We start from the raw sequence: 20,522 nt of genomic DNA on the forward strand, positions 1-20,522 counted from the left end.
AACGAACTCACGTAGTGACAAATTTTACTTTGTGTTACCGGCTAGTCGGCTGCTAGTTGCAGCAATATTTGCCAAAAAGCACCTTAGGTTGATATGATACGCGCTCATCATGTCCCAATTAACCACCCGTTTATTATTCTACATTAGCTTCAGGTGCAAGTTGACAGTTGAATTATATTATCTATAATATAATTCTATATCATATTATTGTCCCACCACACCAGCAAACCGTCTCGGCGTCACATCACATGTACTTGGCTTCCCCCTCTTCTCGCCTGCTGCCTTTGCTGCTCCGGCCACTTTGCAACTTCCGCTAGCTGCTCCTTGCTCCATCGGTCGTCACCTCTTTGTATCACAGCAGCCCGTAGTGCCGCCACCCACCTTGTCATCGCCTCGCTCTATATATCACGCGCGCCAGGGAGCCGCAGCGCCGCCAGCCAACCAGCTTGCCGCCTCCCATCGCACAGGAACACACGGAAAGAGACCAGCAGTGAGGTCTCGGGTGGTCTCGAGTCGATGGGTCGCGAAGCTGCATGCCGCGCCGCCGTCTCCATGGCGCCGCCCCCGGCGCGCGCCCTTCTAGTTCTCGCCGCCGCCCTCACCGGTAAGCTAGCGCACAACGACGAGACGACCGGCGTGCGCGGCCATGGCGGCGCGTTTCGGCGCCTCCATGTTTGCTGCTAGTTTGTTCGCGTGCTCGTTCGGTGTGGAGTGACTGACGCTGATGACCCTTGTGCAGTGATCCTCGCGGTGCTGGCGCCGGCGGCGTTGGCGGCGTGGGTGGACTACCCGTCGGGGGTGCCGTGCGGGGAGACGTTCCCGGTGGAGCAGTGCGACCCCGGGGATGCGGCGGCTAACAGCGCGTGCATGGACATGTGCCACTACGGCGGGTGCCGGCGCGGCGGCCAGTGCGTGTCCCTTGGCTTCGGCCGCGGCCGGGGCTGCCACTGCAAGTGCTAGCTGGCCGGGCTGTTGGCAAAGGAGCAGCGGCAGGGGAGCTTTCGTAGCACACTTACACTAGCGTACGGTAGGCGCCGGGAGTAGTGTATCTGCATGTTGATTTTGGTGACCCTTTTTTTTGGTGGCATGGTGCTTGCGTTTGTTTGTTCTTCTTCGTTCTGCCTTTTGTGCCCAGAGCGTATATGTGAGTTTGGAGACGGCGAGGGAGTGAGAGACACAGGGGAGGGAGAGTCATCACGTGCCTTTCGCTCCCTCGCCTCTGCTGTCTGCCTCTTGCTTTTCACTCTAACTGGAACAGTTTTTTTTTTAACGAACAGGTACGAGAATGTGCCTATTTCATTGATATTGCAGAAGAGTACATCCGGCTAGCCGGTGCAAGAAAAATAAAAATTAATCTCGCAAAAATAGACCCGCAAGATCTTTGGTCCCGGCCACCATCCAGGCTAGAGCTTCCTGTTTTATGATCGATACGAGGACCGTCGCCGATGTTTCATGGTGTCTGAAGACTCTGCGGTTTCTCTTCTTCCAAAGCTCCCATGTGACTAGCGTGACGATGCTTGCCATGGTCTTGCGCGGTATGGATGGTGTCGTCGCGGTGCTGGAGTAGTTGTTCTGCTAGTTGAGGCGTACGTTAAGCTTATTGCAGATCAAGTTCCAATCAGAGACCGGTGTTTCAAGTAGCTGTTTCACTTTTCACTGAGAACAGAGCCACGTTCTTCCTGCCACTCCAAGCTCTAACCTTGTCTACATCAGACAAAATATTGAGCACCTGCTATACATAGACACGGCATATATGATAACCTCTTCGTGCAGAAAGATCACATATTTAGCATCTACTATATGTAGATACCTACGAGTTTGGAAAACGAAGGTACTAGTAATTAGCTTGGCGTAGCACATAATTTGCATTTAATAAATACAGTAATTTTAGCCATATTTACCAACGGTCCTGTTTTTTCAACAGCTCATCCGGTGCAGTGCATGCATGATTCTTGCACGGTAAAAAAGAGAAGAACACCCTGTATGTTTAGCAGGAGATCAACAATATATCTTGCAAAAGCACGCTGCCAAGATACGGGCGCCATATTTAGCCTTCCAATTAATTGAACAGTAGGCACTCGGATTATATATGCACATATCTTATTGCCCCCCGGAATGCCAGCGAGCAGTGCCACCCCGGCGTCCCGTCACGTGTACTTGCCCTCCCTAGCCTGCGCCCTGCGCCGCGCCGCTCTTCCAACGCCTGCTCCGTGACCACCGCCACTGACCACCCCTATATTGCCAGCGCGCACCGAGCGCCGCGGAGCCGCCAGGCAAGCGTCGCTGTCGCCAGTCGCCAACTCCCAGCGCGCCGGAGCAGAGACGACGACGCGGAGGGAGAACAACACAGAGAGGTCGGTCGCATGGCGCGAGTCTCCGTGGCGCGCCTCCTCGTCCTCGCGGCCACCCTCACCGGTAAGGCCGTTGCGCCATCGCCGCCGTCGCGCGTGGCCGCGGCCACCGCATCGGACTGCGCATGCACGCACGTGCGCACGCGTCACATCCGTGTATAATCTGACCCCGGCGCGGCGCGGCGCGGTGGTTTTCCTTTTTGCATGCAGCGGCGCTCCTGGCGGCGGCGCCTCCCCCGACGCGGGCGGCGTGGGTGGAGTCGGACTACCCGTCGAGCATGGCGTGCGGGGTGACCATCCCCGTGGAGCAGTGTGACCCGGCGGATGGCGCGGCCAACGCCGCGTGCAGGGACATGTGCCACTACGGCGGGCGGCGAGGCGGGCGGTGCGTCGCCCCCGGGCGGCTCGCCCTGGTGCAGGGATGCCATTGCAGGTGCTAGCCAGATGGCCGCGGGAGCCTGGCGGCAGGGTAGAAGCAGTTTCTGTCCTGTGGAAATACTAATAAAAATCTGCATGGGGCTTGCAGATACCAGATACTAGCAGTGAGCTAATCGTATCCAGCTCTCTTTGTTGTGATCTGTTTGACTCGGTCATGCCTGCGCTGGGTTTGGATCTGCATATTCGTTGGCCTTTTTACATTTTCTTAGCGAATTGCATGTCCCAACTTCCAACTGCTGCCAAGTAGGATCAACATGCACAACGATTTCTCAGTGTCCGACCAACAGCGTTATCAGTTTAAGTCCCAGTAATCTGTCTGGAGAGTGCTCGCTGAATAAGTACATCACCATCCTCCAGAACGGAACTTAAAAAAGCGAACACTACCCTGTTCCATGAAACCAATGTTGTCGCGAAAATGACTTGCCGAGTCACAATTATCTCACAATCACATCCGAAAATTGGCCTGGCGGCAAGCTATTCCTCGTACAAGCACTGCTTGCCGGCAGCATGCAAGCAAAAAGAGCCTCCCTGAAGGAAGCTACGCTGTTTATTCGCCAGCATAAAACCGCAGCTATGAGAAATTTCCAATTCGTGTGGTAGACAACGTTTACAAATTACTACACAGCTCATACATCACAAAGAACAAGAGTTACACATGAAAAAAAAGAGATGCGGCACCAGCGCCACAAATATCGTCCGTCCCTTTCTGCTGAAACCCTACAACTGTACTGGGAATCCAACAGGCCTATATAGTCTTATTCACACTTTGCAAACACAACAAGCTGATCAAGGACATGGCGCTGGAGGTGTTGTCCCTATAATGGGGGCAATAAGCATCAAGTGGCTGGCATCAGGGACCTCCAAACAACCGCACACATCGGGGGGTGGAAGTGGAAGTGGAACAATATGCTCTGGACCCAAGTACACTCATCTGGATGGCTCTATAGTAGACGCATTAGATATCAGACAAGAGAAAAGGCGAAACCAATACGTGCGCAACAAGCTGCTGTCTGAGAGAGGCTTTGGCTTTACATCTGGATAAATAGCACCCACCCAGCACCTTCTTGGTCATCAAGCACAAATGTACATTTCTAGAGCTGGGAGTCAGCAAGGATGCTCTGACTTCTGAATATAATTACGGATGTGTGGATGCGGACAAAATTCCACAGTTCGCCGCTTGTACAGGTGCAAGATTCTGGTCTGACCTCAAGAGCTGCAGACTGAGTCTGCAGACTAATGTATTTACAGCTACTGTACAGGGTTTTTGGCTGGCCTGCCGATCAATTGACATTGTTGAGGCAACAAACTACAGCGAACTTGCCCCTTAACATGGAGCAGTTCACCATCAATACCACATCCATCGTGTGTATTTGGGCCTGCCTTGAGCCTCACAGACTTCACCTGAAATTTAGCACAGCAGTGAACTAAAGAGTTAAAAAAAACCTTTGCATGTGAGGTTTCTGGTAGAATGAGTAACACAGAGATCCTTCTCAATAGAAAAAGGTAACACAGAGATGGAGGAACGAAGGTTGTGACAATTCACCATCAATTTCCAAAGGTTGTGACAATTGTGTGACACAAAATGCATGACATGCATCAAGCCAAAATCAAAACAACACTATCATGAGTAGAGGAACGAAGTAAAAATTTGATACTTGACCAAGAGAAGAGCCATAACATACCTTTACATATTCTACATTTGGAAGAGATATATGCTTCCCAAACTGCAAAAGCACCAAAAATCTCAGTAATCTCAGTCTTCCACTTCCACCAACCAACAGCAGGTCCAAACAATTGTCATCAAATTCAGCCTTGGGAGCAATAACCTGAGAGCTCAGACTCTGCACAGTCTTGCATGAATGGTTGCACACCAATACACCAAGATAGCGTCCTTTCCGAACTGTCCATCTCTCATCTAAGCTTGGTACAAGCTCCTTAGTCAGACCAAGCTCAATATCCTCCCGAGGACTATGGAGCTCAATTGGAGTCTCAGGTTCCCAGTTAGGCTGATTATCCCATTTAGGCTCTGCATCCCACTTTGGTCCTGAATCCCACACGGGTCCAGGATCGGAAATTGTTGACGATGTGTCCTCTTTGTCATGCACTGTGTTAACCTTAGAGGATTTTGCATCGTTCATCATAGTCAAACCTGGCCACGCCTTTTCAGTCCTTGACTTTGATTTGGACCTACGCCAGCTAGGAGTAGATGTACCATGAGACTGGGGATGGAGCACTTCTTCTGGCTCTTTGAATGTACTTGCTCTACCTAATGATAGACGTTTTGATTTTGGGTCAAGCGCACGAACAAGCTCAGAAGGTTCATTGTTTGCATGAGGACTACAAACCTCCAGCTCTGCCCCAGACATGATGCCTGTAGACATTATTGAATCAATGCTAGATAAACTCGAGGCACGCGGTAAACATTCTGCTCTCGATCTCCAAACTACATCATCATAAAGATCGGATGCATCAACCTTTTCTTGTCCTGCCAAAATTCTATGCTCAGCACCATTGACATCTGATACTGGAAGATATTCCAATTCAAAACTGTACTTCGGCAAACACAGGAATTTGAGAAAACCAGCTACAAAGTAACGGAGAGGACCAAAACGCTTCTGATATTTCTCTGAGAGTTCAAGAACTGCAAGAGATAAGATGGAACATCACTTCATTTTATTGCAGAAACTAAAAGTCACCTATGGCTAGTTCAAGAAGCTAATTTTAAGAACCAAGACGGGAAAATGGTATGGGATGTTGAATATGTTACCATCACTAATAAAACCAAAATATGATACAGTTGTGCCATAATGCATAGTCCCACTTTGAATCCATTCAACAGAAAAAACATCAATAGGTGTAAGACCTCCCTGCAACCAACAAATGATCCAATAAATATTTGCATACAACTATAAATATCCACATCAAAAGTTTCAAACTAAAACTTAAATAAGTATTGGCAAAAATATTGACACACCATACTTTCAAGGCATGCAACAGTTAAACTTGCTTCATCAACTATTTTTCAATCTTCTAGGTAATATCAACAAAGCAAAAGGATGCTTGAGATGGTGAGCTGGCTAAATTTGGCCTCATTATAATAACACTATAGATTTTATACAGATTTTTTTGGCATGTCTAATATATAATTCCAAAAACATAGTTGCTCCAAGAAGACATTTTGAGAGGACTTATGGTAGCTTATAGTCAATTAGAATACATTAGACTTGACATTCCAATAGTACATTTGACTATTGAAGTGACACAATGGAAAGATTAAGCAGCTTTCAGACGCTGAGTGACTGAAATCCTAAACAAAATGACTACTTTTAACAATTCTACTCTCCATTAGGCCTCAGAGCTCTGGAAAAACAATGTATAGGAAAATGATAGAGCTACAGGAGAACAATTGAGCTACTTATCCTTACAATAAGATCACAAAACAAACCCAAGTAGTGAGCAGCTAGTGTGGCGAAACATGGGTGCAGCTGACAGCAAGATGGCAACTGGAATGTGCCATAGAGTATGGACGTGCAGTAGCTTGGTCAGTTGCTGTCAAAAGCAGGCAGCATTGCAAGGCAAGTGAATGTAGGTTAGAGAAGATTTGCACATGTAGGTAGGGCGAGAGGGGGAGGGAGTGAGGGGAATAAAGGGGCAGAATATTGGTCACTGGTCAGATTAGATAAGCTTGTCTCTTAGTAATGCAAAACCACCATTAATCACGAATCAGCATGTAGCTTAACCTAGATCGGATTGAATACTCTACACCAGGGAAATGAAATAGCAAAGCAGTCAGTTCTGGCTAAGAACGCAAGGTAACCTACCCAGCATGACAACAACATTTTAGGATCTTTTAAAATGCAACGACAATAAGTTACATGGAAATAGAAGGAGCACAAGACAGAGAAGATGAAGTAGAACAAAAGAAAGTGTTCTTTACCCTGACAATGGACAGTGCTGCAGAAATTGGATCCTTGACACCCAAGACTGTCCAAACAAGTGAGTTATCAGACCCAGCAGGTATAATACCGATTGGAACAGAGGCAGCCACATTTTGATCATCTCTGCACAGAAGACCGTTGAGAACCTACACAATCAATTGATTACAGCATCAGAACCTGTAGTTAGCATACGAAAAACTATTTCTGTAACATGCAAGGAGAGGATGACTTCAAAGGAGTTGCAAACGTACAAGGATCTAAATGATGTTTCAACACACATTGTATGATAGCAGCAAACAAGTAATGCAATTGAACATAATTTAGAACTTCTATGGATTTTAGAACACAATAAAAAAATCTTGGCATGGGAAATCATATATGATGCACAAAAATTCTTTTGTCTTCCTGATAAGCTTCCCTCAAAGGAAAACTTTGAAATGCCAAGGACATGTTAAATGCACTCCCAAGGTGGTTCCACGTGGAGCAGTACCATCAACAGATAGTGACTTGCTTACACTTGTGTCTTTGCTTCATGTAAACGGGCTGAACAGATTAGTGTTTGGGCCAAGAGGCATTATATCATATGCTAGTATTATCACTTTCAAAATACAATGCAAGTCTAGCCCCCTCCCACTACTACACTTCAGACACATGGATGATCTTCACTCACAGAAGACCATAGAAGACAAGCTTCGAGCAAGTTGTTCCCGATGGAGTAGGTCAAAATGTCAAGTTGCGGGGCTAACTAGGTTGGTTAGAGAACTGTTGTAGTTTATTGATGGCGCTATTACCAAAACCAAAAGTCGCACAAGCTGAGGCAACATCAGAAATCAGGATGGATGGGTCCATCATTATGATACCTTTTCTCGAGCAGGTTTTCAGATACACTATAGCGAAGAAAAAACACCTGGATACCATGAAGAAGGAAAACATGAATGAATGAAACTAATACTAACCTCGTTTACAATTCCATCACCACCCACACATACAATACCTAGCAATACAGATGAAAAATGAGTCAGATGGTGAATGTAAAACACTCAGCTAAGATGTGAAATTGCATATACCATCTGGACAGGTACTAAAATCAATAGTTGATACAAGAGATTTTGCATGACCAGCATGTGTAGTTTTTACCACTTCCATCTTGAAACCTGCAAGCTGTGGCTAGCACTTGTTATTAAACCATATCCTAAGTTCCTGAGATACTCAAAACATGCAGAATGTGTTAACAAGCATGATGACGTACATTTCTTCGTACATAAAAGGTTAATAACTTCAGCATTCTATGACCTACAACACATGACAAGAATAGTCCTAAAAGGCATGGTCATGAAGCAGGAAACTGACAGTAACTTATAACAAGAGTTAAATAGACATGAATCAGACATCTTCATAATGGCATCAAAGTCTTGATTCATTTGGACTCGATGATTCCTAAAGAACTTAGTCTAGTAGAATGGTGTTTCCAAATACAATATTGCACAAAGAGTAGACCTAGAAGGAGCATGGAACAATTTCAGGTTCCAAAGCTTCAGTGACAGTCTCTAAACATATGGACAATAACAACTAGCATGCCTTGCCAACTCTACATGACCTAGATAGGGAACCTTTATAATGAGCCCTGGTAAGATATGGATAAAGACAATTTTTACAGCCAATAGATGCATACTGGTGTTTCTAAAGCACGGCATAAATCCCAACTTGATATAATGCGTAGAGAAGGTTATCCAGTAAGATAATGATATCTTAGAAATTGAGAATGTCTAGTATCGAAATATCAAATACATATTAAATGCTCTATGGCGGCAGGACCAATGAATCATGTATAAATGGTAAACAAGGGAACATGAAAAAAAGGTAATCCGTAATTCATCATTTTGTCGGTTAAACAGATATCTTAATACGAGCAGTATAACTGGTAAACAAGGGAACATGAAACACAAGCATAGCAAGAGGTTTTAAATGAGAAGGTTGTCCTAACATTGGTCTTTGAGTATGAGACGCCCTACTAAATACAATCATGGGAACTTGGGAAGCATGCTTATAAATTGACTAAGATACTCTTTTGTTAATCTAGCTAGTAGAAGAGACAGATAGCATAGATCCGATCTTGAGATAAGAAACATGCTTATACTCAGCTAGACATACCTTAAATATTGGTTCCACTTTTCCATGAAAAACTTTGCTAGATCTACCATGTCCAGATCTAGGGTTCAAGATGACAAGAATCTTTGGTGGAGACCGACATTTAACATAAGGATCAAGCATGGCATCAAATGGAATGAGTTCAGAAGAATGCTTCTTGCTAGATGCCATGGGGTGAGGCAACAGGTTTACATAGCATTGCTGGTCTGCAAAACTGTTAACCCACCGAAAGGCCTCATGTGGAGAAGTGGATAGGAACTTCAAATCCTTTTGGGTTCTTCTAGGCTTCATAAAGCAGGAGAGTCCACTGGATCTTTTTTCAAGAGGACATGAATGCACCGTGAAATACCGGAGACCAGAATGATACGATACCTGTAAGGTCATTTCATATATCTTAAATTGATCCCAGATGTTGTGGACTAACAGAACTGAAAAATATATATGTGCAAATTATGTAAGTCAATGAGATATCTTACAGATACAATATCCTCAAGCTTAAGGATGTTAGAACCCCATATAAGGGCTTCAGTGCTGAGCCTAGCGTCAAAGCAATTGCCACTAGACCCTGATCCAGACTGTTCACTTGATGCACTTTTAGCTCTGTTATCTAATGTAAGCTTCCCAGAATAAACCTCGCACCCAAGTAAATCAGATTTCTCATCTTCAATTCGGATACTATGTGTGCTCGCCTTTTCTGGATCATTGATGACATCATCAGGATCCTTTTGCTTTGAAAATAATGTGTTGTTTGTTTCTGGAGATACAGGAGAAGTTTGTTGCTCTGCTGCAGTTGGAGAACGCCTGCTATTTGTACGACGAAGTATTTTATGGATTAGCCCTCTTGGTGAAGTAAGATTCTGCTCATGATGGTCAGACTTCTGCATCTCTGACTTCTAAGGGTATATTCAGTACATGGATAACATCCGGAGATGTTACATGTTAAGAAAAAGCATAGAGCTGTAAAGCATCAATAGGGGAAGCTCATGAGAAGCCACTCATGACTAAGCCTGCAAAATGTAACTGGACATCAGCTTGATAAAAATGGTTCTAAATTACTATGTATAAACATGTAACCTAACTGACTAATATATTATATTTCTTATAAAAAAGCAACTGCTCTTAGAATTACATGCTCCTGAGTAGCCCTGAAAGCTTAGAATTCTAGCTCATACAATTTTAAAAGTCATGAACAAATTATACACAAACAATATAAACTACAGGTAATGCTTGAGGCAAATCGACTATGGTTCAGCTGTCCACTATCTAAAGGGAAGATCAAAACTCAGAAAGCGATTTTGCAATGCTTCTAAGAATCTCTATGACTCTAACAGATAGATTGTGACCAACGAAAAGATCAAAAAGCAGCCTTAGAGAAACAACCTGTTAGGTAGAACACAGGCTGGCTCTTTCAAAAGGTCAAACAGAAAACCTTCTGCTACCTAACTTTAGAAACCAGAAGGCAAGGTTTTCATACTGGAAGGTGCCAAGCAACTCCTAACAAACACTGTATCATACTCAAGCTTTAGAAGTATCGCTAACAACTCAGGTACAACTATGAGACAGATGAACTTACTCCAATCACACAGCTTAAAGCCTAAATTACTATTGCTCGAGGACCACAAGTACACAAAATGTCAGTGAAACACAGAAACCATGTAAAAACTAATAGATTGAGTAGAAATTCTAGAGGCAAGAACAAAAGGGTTTGTTCCCCGCACAGCAGGAACGGTAGACAGATCACTAGCTGAATTCAAATTAAAACCTTGCTTATTCTCACTCTGAACAGAGCTAAAATTTCTCGTGATTCGATCATACACGCATGAACAAGTAGCATTTGCAGTATAATAACTTATCCAAACCCGCAATTTAGGTTGACTTAGGCCACGGTATTAGGTCGCCCTATCCAAAATTCAAACTACTCACTCTTCTACACCAAATTACAGTATCAGCTCCCATCCGGACAACGGGTTGCTGCACCTGCAACGCATGGAATCACATCAATTCTCCCAGAGCGCAATCCCAATTCAACAGTAAACCGGGACAAAATCGCGGAAATGTGAACGCCACCACTGTGGCTGTGGCTGCTGACCACAGAACGCTCGCAGCCCAATCAATCCCTTCCGACAAAAAAACAATCCGAAATCCACTTAGACCAAAATTCGTGCGAATTCCGCCAAACCCACATCGCCCAGGACCCCAAACATACAAACCACGCAGGTGGCGGGGGGCGCTCACCAAATCGGATCGAACCGGGGGGTCGAGCCTAGCCGCGACCTCCCGCCGCGGAGGGTGCCAATCCCCGAGCTCGATTAGGCGGGGGAAGCCAAACCCTAGCTCGCGGCTCGCAGTGGTCGGAGACGACCGTGGGCGGCGGAGGCAGAGGAAGAGGAGGCTGGCTAGCCGCCCGAGGAAGGAAGAGGTGAGGGGCGAGGAGGACGAGACACAGACGAGGAAGGGGAGAAAAAAATTTATTAATGGAAGACAGACAGCACGGCAACGATGGAGTAGTGGGGTTTGCTTTGCTCCGCTTTGCCTTAGATTATTTCCGATCGGGCAAAATGGTCCGGTTAATCTAGTGCTAATCGGGCCCCCTTTCGCGTCCTTGCTATGGCACGTAGCGTATCTTCCACGAACAGGGCAGGCCGCCGGCTCTGCCTTGGATTTTTCCGCTCGCCCCCCGCGGCCGCACGATGATGTGCTTCGCGAATCGCGATGGAGGGTCCCATGGAGCGGCGGGCCCGCATGTCGGTGGTGCACCGGCGCGCGTAGCAGCAGCGGCGGGGTCCGATTGGCATAGCAGCTTCAGCTTCACGGGCGATGCTGTTACGCCAAATGGAGCCTGTGTGACGCTGCGCGCACTGACGAATGGGCTGAGATTGGACTTTGGGTTGGGTTGCACCTGCTGCTAAAGGTACATGGGCTGTACTGTTTTATCTTCCTGAGGGAAAACGGCCCAGAATATCTTCTTTGGAGGAAGATTGTTGATTTTAAGTACACAACCCAGGAGCCTAATATTTCTATTGTCCTGAGCTGGATGATTCACCCTTTTGGAAGGGTGTGCTCTGGGCCTACAAGGCAGCAAAGATGGGGTATTCCTAGAAGACAGGAGATGGTAAAACGGTAAGGTTTTGGGAGCATCAGTGGTTCGGTAATTCTAGCTTAGCAATTTAGTTCTAGCCTCTTTACAATATTGTAAATGAAGGGATGGTGTTAATCTGAATATTGCTGAGTCTATCTCGTTCACGGGAGAGTGTGATACTATTATTTGGAGTTTGAACTCCTCAGGGATTTACACTGTGCAATCTCTCTATGTTGCAGTGAGCTTCAATGGCATCAAGCCAAGTCATTCTCCTGCAGTGTGTGGTCTTAAGATTCCGCCCAGGGTTCAAGTGTTTTTGTGGTTGCTTAGCAATAATAAGTTACTGACCAGGGACAATCCGTCCAAAAGGAAAAATGTTGATGATAAAACCTGTTTGTTCTGTGGTGAATTTGAGTCAGTTCACCATCTTTTCTTCGACTGTTGTGTTGCTTCTGAAGTTTGGTCCTTTTGTGCCGACGGTTTAAACCTTCAGAATGCTAATAGCTTTGAGGCTGTAGCTAGGTGGTGGATTAGTAATAAGAAACATGCTGTGCTAAATATGTGTACTTCTGCTATATTGTGGAGCATTTGGAAACTAAGGAATGACATTCGCTTTCAGGGAATAACATGGTCGGACGTGAGGACGGTGGTGAGGAAGGCAAGCGGGATGCTGAGGAGATGGAAAAGCTTATGCAGAGGATCCGAGGAACCTCGGCTGGGCGAAGTCGTGGAAGAGTTGGAAAGAAAAGCAGGACAACCGCTACGCATCAGCTGGAGCATGCCAGTTTCGCAGGCTGCGCCAGCGGCTCTGAACTTGGTGAGGAATGGAGCGGTCGTTTCATCGGTTTCTGGCGTGAGCGGGGAGACTGACAATGACGTTCAGGGTGGCTGCTTCTCTAGATTTGTTAAGCGGGCACGCTTTAGAACACGCTTTTGAACTCTAAACTGCTGTAAAAGACTCGAGCCGTTTTTGTTTCCATGAAATGAAAACGGGGGTACCCTCCCTTTTCTTCTAAAAAAAACGGCCCAGTATATGTCTTTGTTCAGTCCTACGTTATGGGCCGATTGCAAACTCCCTAAACAGATACAACGTCATTTTATACCAAATTAGAGCCTTGTACAGAAAACAAACTAGAGCCACTAAGAATCTAGGCCACTAAAGACAGTTGTAAATATTGCATTCTGTGCCTCCTTACACTATTTGGAACTTAGTATGTCCTTACAAATCATATGATAAGCTTGTATGGGTAATTTGCCGGACTATTAATCTGCAGATCTATGTTCGTACACATGTCAGTCATGTGAGTGGAGTTCCAAATGTAAGTAGTTAACATGAGCCTGCGTTTTTAGCATGCCAATATGGCTACCTCTCTCCACCTTGAGAGATTGATTCGGAGCTCCAATTGCCAAGAGAGAGAACTGGGGGAAATGTCAAGCTTGGGACGACGAATGGTTCCTAATGGAATTTTTGTTTCTACTATTGAATTTCACGTAGGGGCCAACAGCAGTAGAAATGATGAGTTGAGAACTTTTGTGGCAAGCAGGCAAATCAACACTGAATAGAGATGCTTTGACCTAGATTGAATTATTTAAGTGAATTTAGGGATTCAGATCTGCAAATTAATAGTTTGAGGATCTAAGGGACACCTAGTAGCAAGGTGCATTTAACTAAAATGATATCACCTACTAGTCAGCCTTATGTACTTGTTTGTTCTTTTTTTGCAAGTAAGTCCATAGTACAAGTTACAATTTTTTGAATTATTTTTATTCTTGATAGATGTCCTTCAATGGGAAATGTTTCAGGTACGATCAACTCTGTGCACGGAGTTCAATCAAGAGGCATCCTTTTTTGTTCCTTCCCCCCTCTCTCTTGAAGGGGAAACGGGAACAAATACCAGCTGACTTTATTCGTTTTATGCAATGGCATAGCTGATGTCTGCGTATGTGGTATACCAGTACAGTTTAACAAAGTTTTATCAAGACATGGATGCCAGGGACCCCAAACAAAAGATAAGAAATCCTCACAAAATAGACAGGGGACGAGAGGGGAAACGAATGGATGGTGTTCGGTCTCAAAACGAATAAGGGACGAGGACAACGATGGAGCACCAGAATTTCCCCCAGTCTTTTTGTGCAAAACATGTATGCAGCCTCCAAAGCTCCAAACCAATCACATGAACAGGCTCACTCATCATCCTCAGTGTTTATGCTAGTAAACAGTCAGGTTTAGCACACTGCAGCACAGTAATTACTCTCCTGTCAAACTGCAGACTGATCCACAGCTGCTGGAGCATGGAGTTACAGTTGCTTGAGACGCAATTTCCAGCTCACTGATCCCAACCACTTCCCGCTAATTCACGCCAACCGCGGCGCCACAGCTGTGACCTCTCCAAGCTGCTGCATCGCATCACAGTACCCAAGCTTTTGGCACAAGCATGGCCACAATGATTGATGAGATGAGAGAACATATTCTACAGGTCCCCTAGAAGAATTCTTGCGATCACAATCTCTAGACACATGGCATCGCCTTGCTTCACTCGCTTGTAGCCCACTACACCAAGATATTCTTTTCTGAAGCTTGGGGTACCATTCACCTACACTACAAGTCAGAAACCTATGATTCTCTCTTAGAAAAATAAGATGAAAAAATATGCTTATAATCAGCAGTAAACAATCCAGCCACCACCCTCCACGTGCAATCTTAAATCTCGCTAATCTCTCGCTCTCATGGACTTGACAGTTGATACTGCGATCCGGAATTCAAATTCAAACCATCTGAATGAATATTTAAAGGCACGGTCAGGAGCTGAGATTCAAAATTAATTGTGGAGAAGGGGAATAATTGGTTTTCTGGGGAGAGAAGTGCAAGTGGAATTTGAAATGGAATGGTATGGTGTCACAACTGCAAGGAGAGACAGCCACCCGTCTCGCACCGTCCATCCCTAAAACATCGCCACGTCCCGCCTGCGACAACCCCCAATGTCCGTGGCCACCGGCGGCGGCGGCGTGTACCCCCGAGCCCAATGCCCAAGCCCCACCACGCAGCCCCCTCGCCGCCGCCGCTCCTCCCGCTCGCGCTCCTGCCGCCGCGGCACTGCCCGCTCGCCGCCGCCGTGCTGGCGCTGCTCTCGGTGCTGCTCGCCACCGCGCTCTGGCTCCTCCTCGTGCTCTCCCCGTCCCAGGGGGCCCCGCCCGCCGCCTCCGAGCACTCGGCGCTGTCGGATGCGGGCGCGGCGCTCGCGGGCCCCGGCGCGGCCTCGCCTCTCGCGCTCGGCCACATCGTCTTCGGCATCGCGGGGTCGGCGCATCTCTGGCCGCGCCGCCGCGAGTACGTCCGCCTGTGGTGGGATCCCGCCACGATGCGCGGCCACGTCTGGCTCGACGCGGGCGCGCCCGCCGCGCCGGGGCCCAGCGCCGCCTGGGAGGGATCCCTGCCGCCGATCCGGGTGTCCGAGGACACATCCAGGTTCAGGTACACTAACCCCACGGGCCACCCGTCGGGACTCCGGATCGCGCGCATCGCCGCTGAGGCCGTGCGGCTCGTCGGCGGAGGAGCTGGCGTGCGGTGGGTCGTGCTTGTCGACGACGACACCGTGCTGTGCGCGGACAACCTGGTCGCCGTGCTCAGCAAGTACGACTGGAGGGAGATGGTGTACGTCGGGGCGTCGTCCGAGAGCCACTCCGCAAACACCTACTTCAGCCACAGCATGGCGTTTGGAGGCGGCGGCGTCGCGCTCAGCTTCCCCCTCGCTGTCGCACTCGCGCAGACGCTCGATGTGTGCATCGAGAGGTACCCAAAGCTGTATGGAAGCGACGACCGCCTTCATGCCTGCATTACGGAGCTCGGTGTGCCCCTATCTCGCGAGTATGGATTCCACCAGGTATCTAGCTTATCCTTCAACATTTTGTGCTATACACCTCTGATCCAGTTAGTATTCATGAAGCAATTGAAGTGCTTAGACTGTTGTGCTATGTGGGACTTGCTCCCAAACTAGTTCTTAGCCACATCATGAAAGTAACCCGAGGATTACACCGTCTTTCCCCCATTCAATTCACAAGTAGTTACACACTCTGAATATAAACCAACAAAATGTATGGAATCTTCATGGATCTATCCCGATGAGCTTGGGTTAGATCCTGGATGCCTCTATTGATGTGTTGTTTGGAACTTTACCACATCAGTCATGCTTGTTTCCTTAGAGCAGAAAGGGAGGTGATGCTTTCCACTGTTGTGCCATCTGAGCTGGTCAGTTATATCATAGATTTTAATGCCTCAACAAAAGTAGGGTATCGCCAGGGTGGTTATGACAGTGAAAGGAAGTTTGGTAGGACTTGAAGATTACTTTCGTTCGGTCTCATTTCTGGACCCTACACTTTCACCAGGATCTGCTTGGTTGTTCTACAGTATGTCTCTCAATGCCTCTCTGTCAAACAGGCAGTGGATGTGTTTGAACTTTGAAAATGATAATAGCTTAGTATTCAAAATTTATTTTGTTGTCTGCAATCATCCTGCAAAATGATATTTTTTTCAGCTTCTTTAATCGGGCATATATCAATCCACCCATCCTTCTAATGTCATTTTCCCCCTTGTGTCATATATCAGTGGGATATCAGAGGCAATGCTCATGGTTTATTGGCGTCTCATCCAATTGCTCCTTTCATCAGTATCCACCACGTGGAGCTTGTGGACCCCATATACCCTGGTTTGAACTCTCTTGAGAGTTTGGATCTGTTTACAAAGGCTATGAAAATGGAACCCATGAGCTTCCTGCAGCGTTCAATTTGCTACGATCAAAGCCAAAAGCTTACATTTGCTGTCTCATTGGGCTATGCTATTGAAGTATACCCCAATGTTCTTCTTCCTCGTGATTTGGAGCGATCACAAAGGACTTACATTGCTTATAATAGGATGAGTCAGAGAAACGAATTTGATTTTGACACTAGGGATGTTCAGAAGTCTTTGTGCAAGAAGCCTATCTTATTTTTCTTGAAGGAAGTCTGGAAGGATGGAAACATGACTAGGGGATCTTACGTACGATCAAGTGGTAGGGATGATCTCAAAAGAAAGGTGTTTTGCTTCCGGTCACCCCCTATACCTGACATAGATGAGATCCAAGTCTCTTCGTCTCCATTAAGCAAGCATTGGCATCTGGTATGTACTATCATTCCTTAGCAGCACCTGTTTTCTCTCTTAATTCTTTACAAGTGTTAAGCTACCATTCTGCTGATACAGGCACCAAGAAGGTTGTGCAGTGCACTTAAAGGGTCTATTAATGGTACTCTGTTTATGTTTGTTCGGCAATGTGGGCGTGGGACTTTTGGTTCAGCTTCTGATTCGCTATGACTGATGGAAAACAGAGATGTATATTTTCTGTCCAGATGATACCTGGAAGATGTAGTTACCACCCTACATTCTTTGAGTCAAGTGTTATGGGGGCTCTTTTTCTGCCTCAAGTGCTTGACAGTAGTCAACTGCTTGTTATACTTGGTAGTTACTGAAGGTAGTTTCTGTATCCTCTCTTAGTAGATTACATTTAAAAACAGCTTGTTAGTGCTAAGCATGAGAAGTTCCTGCATCCTATAGGGCACTTTAGTACAAAATATTCAGATGGCTTCTCAGGCTAATACAATTGTTGTTCCAGTATTATTGACCTACTTGTGCTTGATGCAATCATTTTATTTTATTTTCCACCTTGTTACCTACGGTGCATCTATTGCCAAGAACAGATAAATTGAGCCATCATTTTGGGGCCAATGTTTTAACAGCTTTAAGTTTAACATGAACGCCAACGATCAACCTTACCCTTTCTGCTTTTACTGAATGAGATATGGAAATGCTATGTACAGAAGTTTAACTATAGTTCCTTTCTACTTGGGAAAAACCTTGTGTGCTGAACCCTAGGAGCTCCAAATTAGTTTCATGTGCAGATAGTTAGTCTGCTGACCATGTTTGTTCGTACTCTATTTGCATGCCTAGCTTTCACAATGATGACACACTTTTCAGATAGTTGCTTTTGTGTTACCTTATTCAACATGGATACAAAGGGAACATCTATCTATCATAGTAACTATGCCAATAGGCACCTATATTGAATTGGCATACCAACTAGAAAGTTTTACCATTTTTATCATTTTCTGAATTCTGAAAGATGGCGTTGTTGTTTTTACTGCTTATGCACAAACACATCGTGTTCGTATTACCGTAGGTATCATTGACCTTGACTTTTGCTTTTTGGTACGAGACCATTTCTTTGCCAATTTTCTACAACTTTACTTTGCCAGTGATACTTGTTTGCTTGTTTTGTTTCTAGGAACCAAAAGTTCTTTGGAGTTTACGCAAACTAATTCATCCTTTTTCTTAGAAGGATAAAACTTCTAGCTTTGTTATAAACCTTCGAGTCTAGTTCAAGTTTCAGTTTTTCCTTTCCTCGAAACATAACCTTAGAGGGATATATAGATGTGCATGTTCCTGAAAAAAGTGAAAAACAATGACAGAAAAGAACAGTATGCCTGCTGATTGGAGACATGAGAGCACTTATCTACAGAACTACTGTCGGACTTTTATAAGATCCTCTGGTGTAATCATAAACTATGCTGCTGTTGAGTCCAGACTAGGAGAACGCTGAGTCAAAGGGTACACATTTTGCTTTGCCTAGATCTAGTCTTATACATACACGCGCTCATCAAAAGCTGATCGCTGGTCTAGTTACCAGTCATATTGCTGATCAACCACTATATCCCATTTTCCTGGGCAAAATTTGGGGGGAATTGTTTGGAGTAATTCAATTATTTAGTTGTAAAAAAATCCTGTTAGTGGAAAACATGATTTAACCTGAAAGTGCAGAACACTGCAGTCATCATCTTCTCTAGTATACATTTGCAATATCGAATATCAAGCACGAGGTTCCTTTTCTTAAGCTCAACAACTATAAAAGCCATAAGCCTATAGAAGCAGCTAGAGATGAAAACATAAAAGCCCAACCCCGCCCCTTGTCGCAAATCAATTATATGTTCTCAGGTATATTTATTCCAGTACTATGCTTGCAGGATAGTATGTTAACTGTTCATAGTCACACCAGTACATGGAATCATATTCATGGAGATCAACAGTTATTTTAGAAATCTTATATGCACCGCTACCTCAAGATTTTGTTTTCCTCTTGTATTTTGAGTTTTCACGAGGCTTCCATCTTTCACAGCTTATAAAATTTAGAAAATAAATAAAGTTCTTTTCAAGCAAATCTGCTTCACAGGTGAAAAAAATCAAGAATAGGTAAAAGAAAACTCAAGATGCCACATTAGCATTTACCTAAATGAAATTAATTATTTTGGAAATTTGTTTTTCCTTATGCAACAAAATATTTCAACAGTTTGTGTTTGCATGTGTGTGTCCTATCTTTCTCTTAAATACCTTTTTTTCAGGTTTACATATAATGCTTGCTATAACCAGCATTTCATGTTGTTCTTGCATATATTTCATTCTGTTAGCAAAGTTATGTGTTGTCTTGGTTGACTTCAGTGGAAATTTTAATATATCTTAGTGCGATATAGAAGTATACAAGCTGCCAGATTGACTTGAATTTTCTGAAATTGCCTTTTGTAGCGGTTGCTGACAGAAGAATTTGCTGAAAAGACATACTGGAGAATTTTTTTTGCTTTGGAACCTCTATGCGGCTGGTGTATGATACTTGCAGCCTGAGACCTAGTGAAGAGAGATCTTTGACTAAACCTTTAATCTGAGAGAAATAACTGGCTGGTTTCATTCTCCAAGACCAGCTTACTCACCTTCATGGATTCTCCTTGAAATGCATGAAATCAGGTAAGAGTGGTGATATGTTAGTTGTGGGTTTTAGAGCTGTAAGTCTGTAACCCTTCTTCATAGTTGATACCCTAGTTAGATTGTGAACAGTGTAAAGCACAAGAGCCATGAGGGAGAATCCATTCGATCTATTCTTTCCTGTTACATTTCAAAAACCATCTCCTGTGAAAGTGACGCATTACCTAAAGAGCCGCAGTGGGTTCCAGACTGGATACAGTTTGATATAGGAGTACACTAACTTTAGAATTTGGTCTTGCTTAGTCCTTGTAAGAGTCGTAGGGCCCTTCTGAACATGAGGTATTTTGCAGATTTTCTGAGGCAATCGAATCTTGTGAAATTTCGATGAGCTACAGAACAGGCCCGTCAAGTCCACGCTTTCTTTTCAGTTCTGTGTGACTGTCTGACATCATCTAGTGTTGAAACCACCTTCTTGTGGTATGTCTAGTGTTGATGTTAATGAACATGGACATGGACCTAACTCCCTTTCCAATTGCCTGATCTAGTCACTAGTTAAATTGCCATTTGATCTAGTAAGTTTGTGTGAGGGTTACAGCTCATTTTTTCCACAGCTTCTCATCGTACTGAATGTTGATTGTTGAATATAAGTTTCTGCTAAAGAATCCTCTGAGCAATGCTTTATGCATGTTCTCTCCAGCCTCCAGCAACACAGATTTTGACCTACTTCTGCAATGTTATTTTCGTAGAGTAATGTTGGCATGTTGTGTGGGGTCTGGACATGGACTATCAAA

At 45.1% G+C, this 20,522-nt stretch overlaps 3 protein-coding genes across 5 annotated transcripts; 2 read left to right on the plus strand and 1 right to left on the minus strand.

Annotated features, from left to right (window-relative positions):
- Positions 1 to 323: 323 nt before the first annotated feature.
- Positions 324 to 1,270, plus strand: LOC112873560. Its single transcript, XM_025936558.1, has 2 exons — positions 324 to 604; positions 740 to 1,270. Exons 1-2 carry the CDS (start codon positions 517 to 519, stop codon positions 958 to 960), a joined length of 309 nt encoding a protein of 102 aa, XP_025792343.1. The 5' UTR covers positions 324 to 516; the 3' UTR covers positions 961 to 1,270.
- Positions 1,271 to 3,301: 2,031 nt separating this feature from the next.
- Positions 3,302 to 11,444, minus strand: LOC112873559 (sphingoid long-chain bases kinase 1-like). Of its 2 annotated transcripts, XM_025936557.1 has the most exons (10): positions 11,111 to 11,444; positions 10,799 to 10,852; positions 9,352 to 9,882; positions 8,879 to 9,247; positions 7,795 to 7,888; positions 7,684 to 7,721; positions 6,727 to 6,873; positions 5,557 to 5,656; positions 4,472 to 5,430; positions 3,302 to 4,190 (listed from the first exon to the last, which is right to left on the minus strand). In XM_025936557.1, the coding sequence occupies exons 3-10, from the start codon at positions 9,757 to 9,759 to the stop codon at positions 4,038 to 4,040; spliced, it is 2,268 nt and encodes a 755-aa protein (XP_025792342.1). In that variant the 5' UTR covers positions 9,760 to 9,882; positions 10,799 to 10,852; positions 11,111 to 11,444; the 3' UTR covers positions 3,302 to 4,037. The 2 variants fall into 2 exon arrangements, with proteins under 2 accessions (XP_025792342.1, XP_025792341.1); XM_025936556.1 differs by lacking the exon at positions 10,799 to 10,852 and having other exon boundaries at positions 11,111 to 11,443.
- A 3,392-nt stretch (positions 11,445 to 14,836) lies between these two features.
- LOC112877385 lies at positions 14,837 to 20,307 on the plus strand. 2 transcript variants are annotated; one of them, XM_025941683.1, is made up of 5 exons: positions 14,837 to 15,835; positions 16,558 to 17,106; positions 17,188 to 17,455; positions 19,558 to 19,773; positions 20,082 to 20,307. In XM_025941683.1, exons 1-3 carry the CDS (start codon positions 14,840 to 14,842, stop codon positions 17,296 to 17,298), a joined length of 1,656 nt encoding a protein of 551 aa, XP_025797468.1. In that variant the 5' UTR covers positions 14,837 to 14,839; the 3' UTR covers positions 17,299 to 17,455; positions 19,558 to 19,773; positions 20,082 to 20,307. The 2 variants fall into 2 exon arrangements, with proteins under 2 accessions (XP_025797468.1, XP_025797467.1); XM_025941682.1 differs by having other exon boundaries at positions 19,558 to 20,307.
- The last annotated feature ends 215 nt before the right edge of the window (positions 20,308 to 20,522 follow it).

This window comes from Panicum hallii, chromosome 9, assembly GCF_002211085.1.
Source record: "Panicum hallii strain FIL2 chromosome 9, PHallii_v3.1, whole genome shotgun sequence".
Classification (NCBI taxonomy): domain Eukaryota; kingdom Viridiplantae; phylum Streptophyta; class Magnoliopsida; order Poales; family Poaceae; genus Panicum; species Panicum hallii.

What these genes read in the sequence shown, in the direction of transcription:
- LOC112877385 (XM_025941682.1), top strand. Translation starts at nt 14,840, where the DNA reads ATGGTATGGTGTCACAACTGCAAGGAGAGACAGCCACCCGTCTCGCAC. An exon ending in GCGAGTATGGATTCCACCAG is followed by an intron (nt 15,836 to 16,557) that starts GTATCTAGCTTA and finishes GTCATATATCAG; the next exon opens with TGGGATATCAGAGGCAATGC. An exon ending in TAAGCAAGCATTGGCATCTG is followed by an intron (nt 17,107 to 17,187) that starts GTATGTACTATC and finishes CTGCTGATACAG; the next exon opens with GCACCAAGAAGGTTGTGCAG.
- LOC112873559 (XM_025936557.1), bottom strand. Translation starts at nt 9,759, where the DNA reads ATGCAGAAGTCTGACCATCATGAGCAGAATCTTACTTCACCAAGAGGG. An exon ending in GTGATGGAATTGTAAACGAG is followed by an intron (nt 6,874 to 7,683) that starts GTTAGTATTAGT and finishes TTGATTGTGTAG; the next exon opens with GTTCTCAACGGTCTTCTGTG. An exon ending in TTTTGGTTTTATTAGTGATG is followed by an intron (nt 5,431 to 5,556) that starts GTAACATATTCA and finishes TATCTCTTGCAG; the next exon opens with TTCTTGAACTCTCAGAGAAA.
- LOC112873560 (XM_025936558.1), top strand. Translation starts at nt 517, where the DNA reads ATGGGTCGCGAAGCTGCATGCCGCGCCGCCGTCTCCATGGCGCCGCCC. An exon ending in TCTCGCCGCCGCCCTCACCG is followed by an intron (nt 605 to 739) that starts GTAAGCTAGCGC and finishes ACCCTTGTGCAG; the next exon opens with TGATCCTCGCGGTGCTGGCG.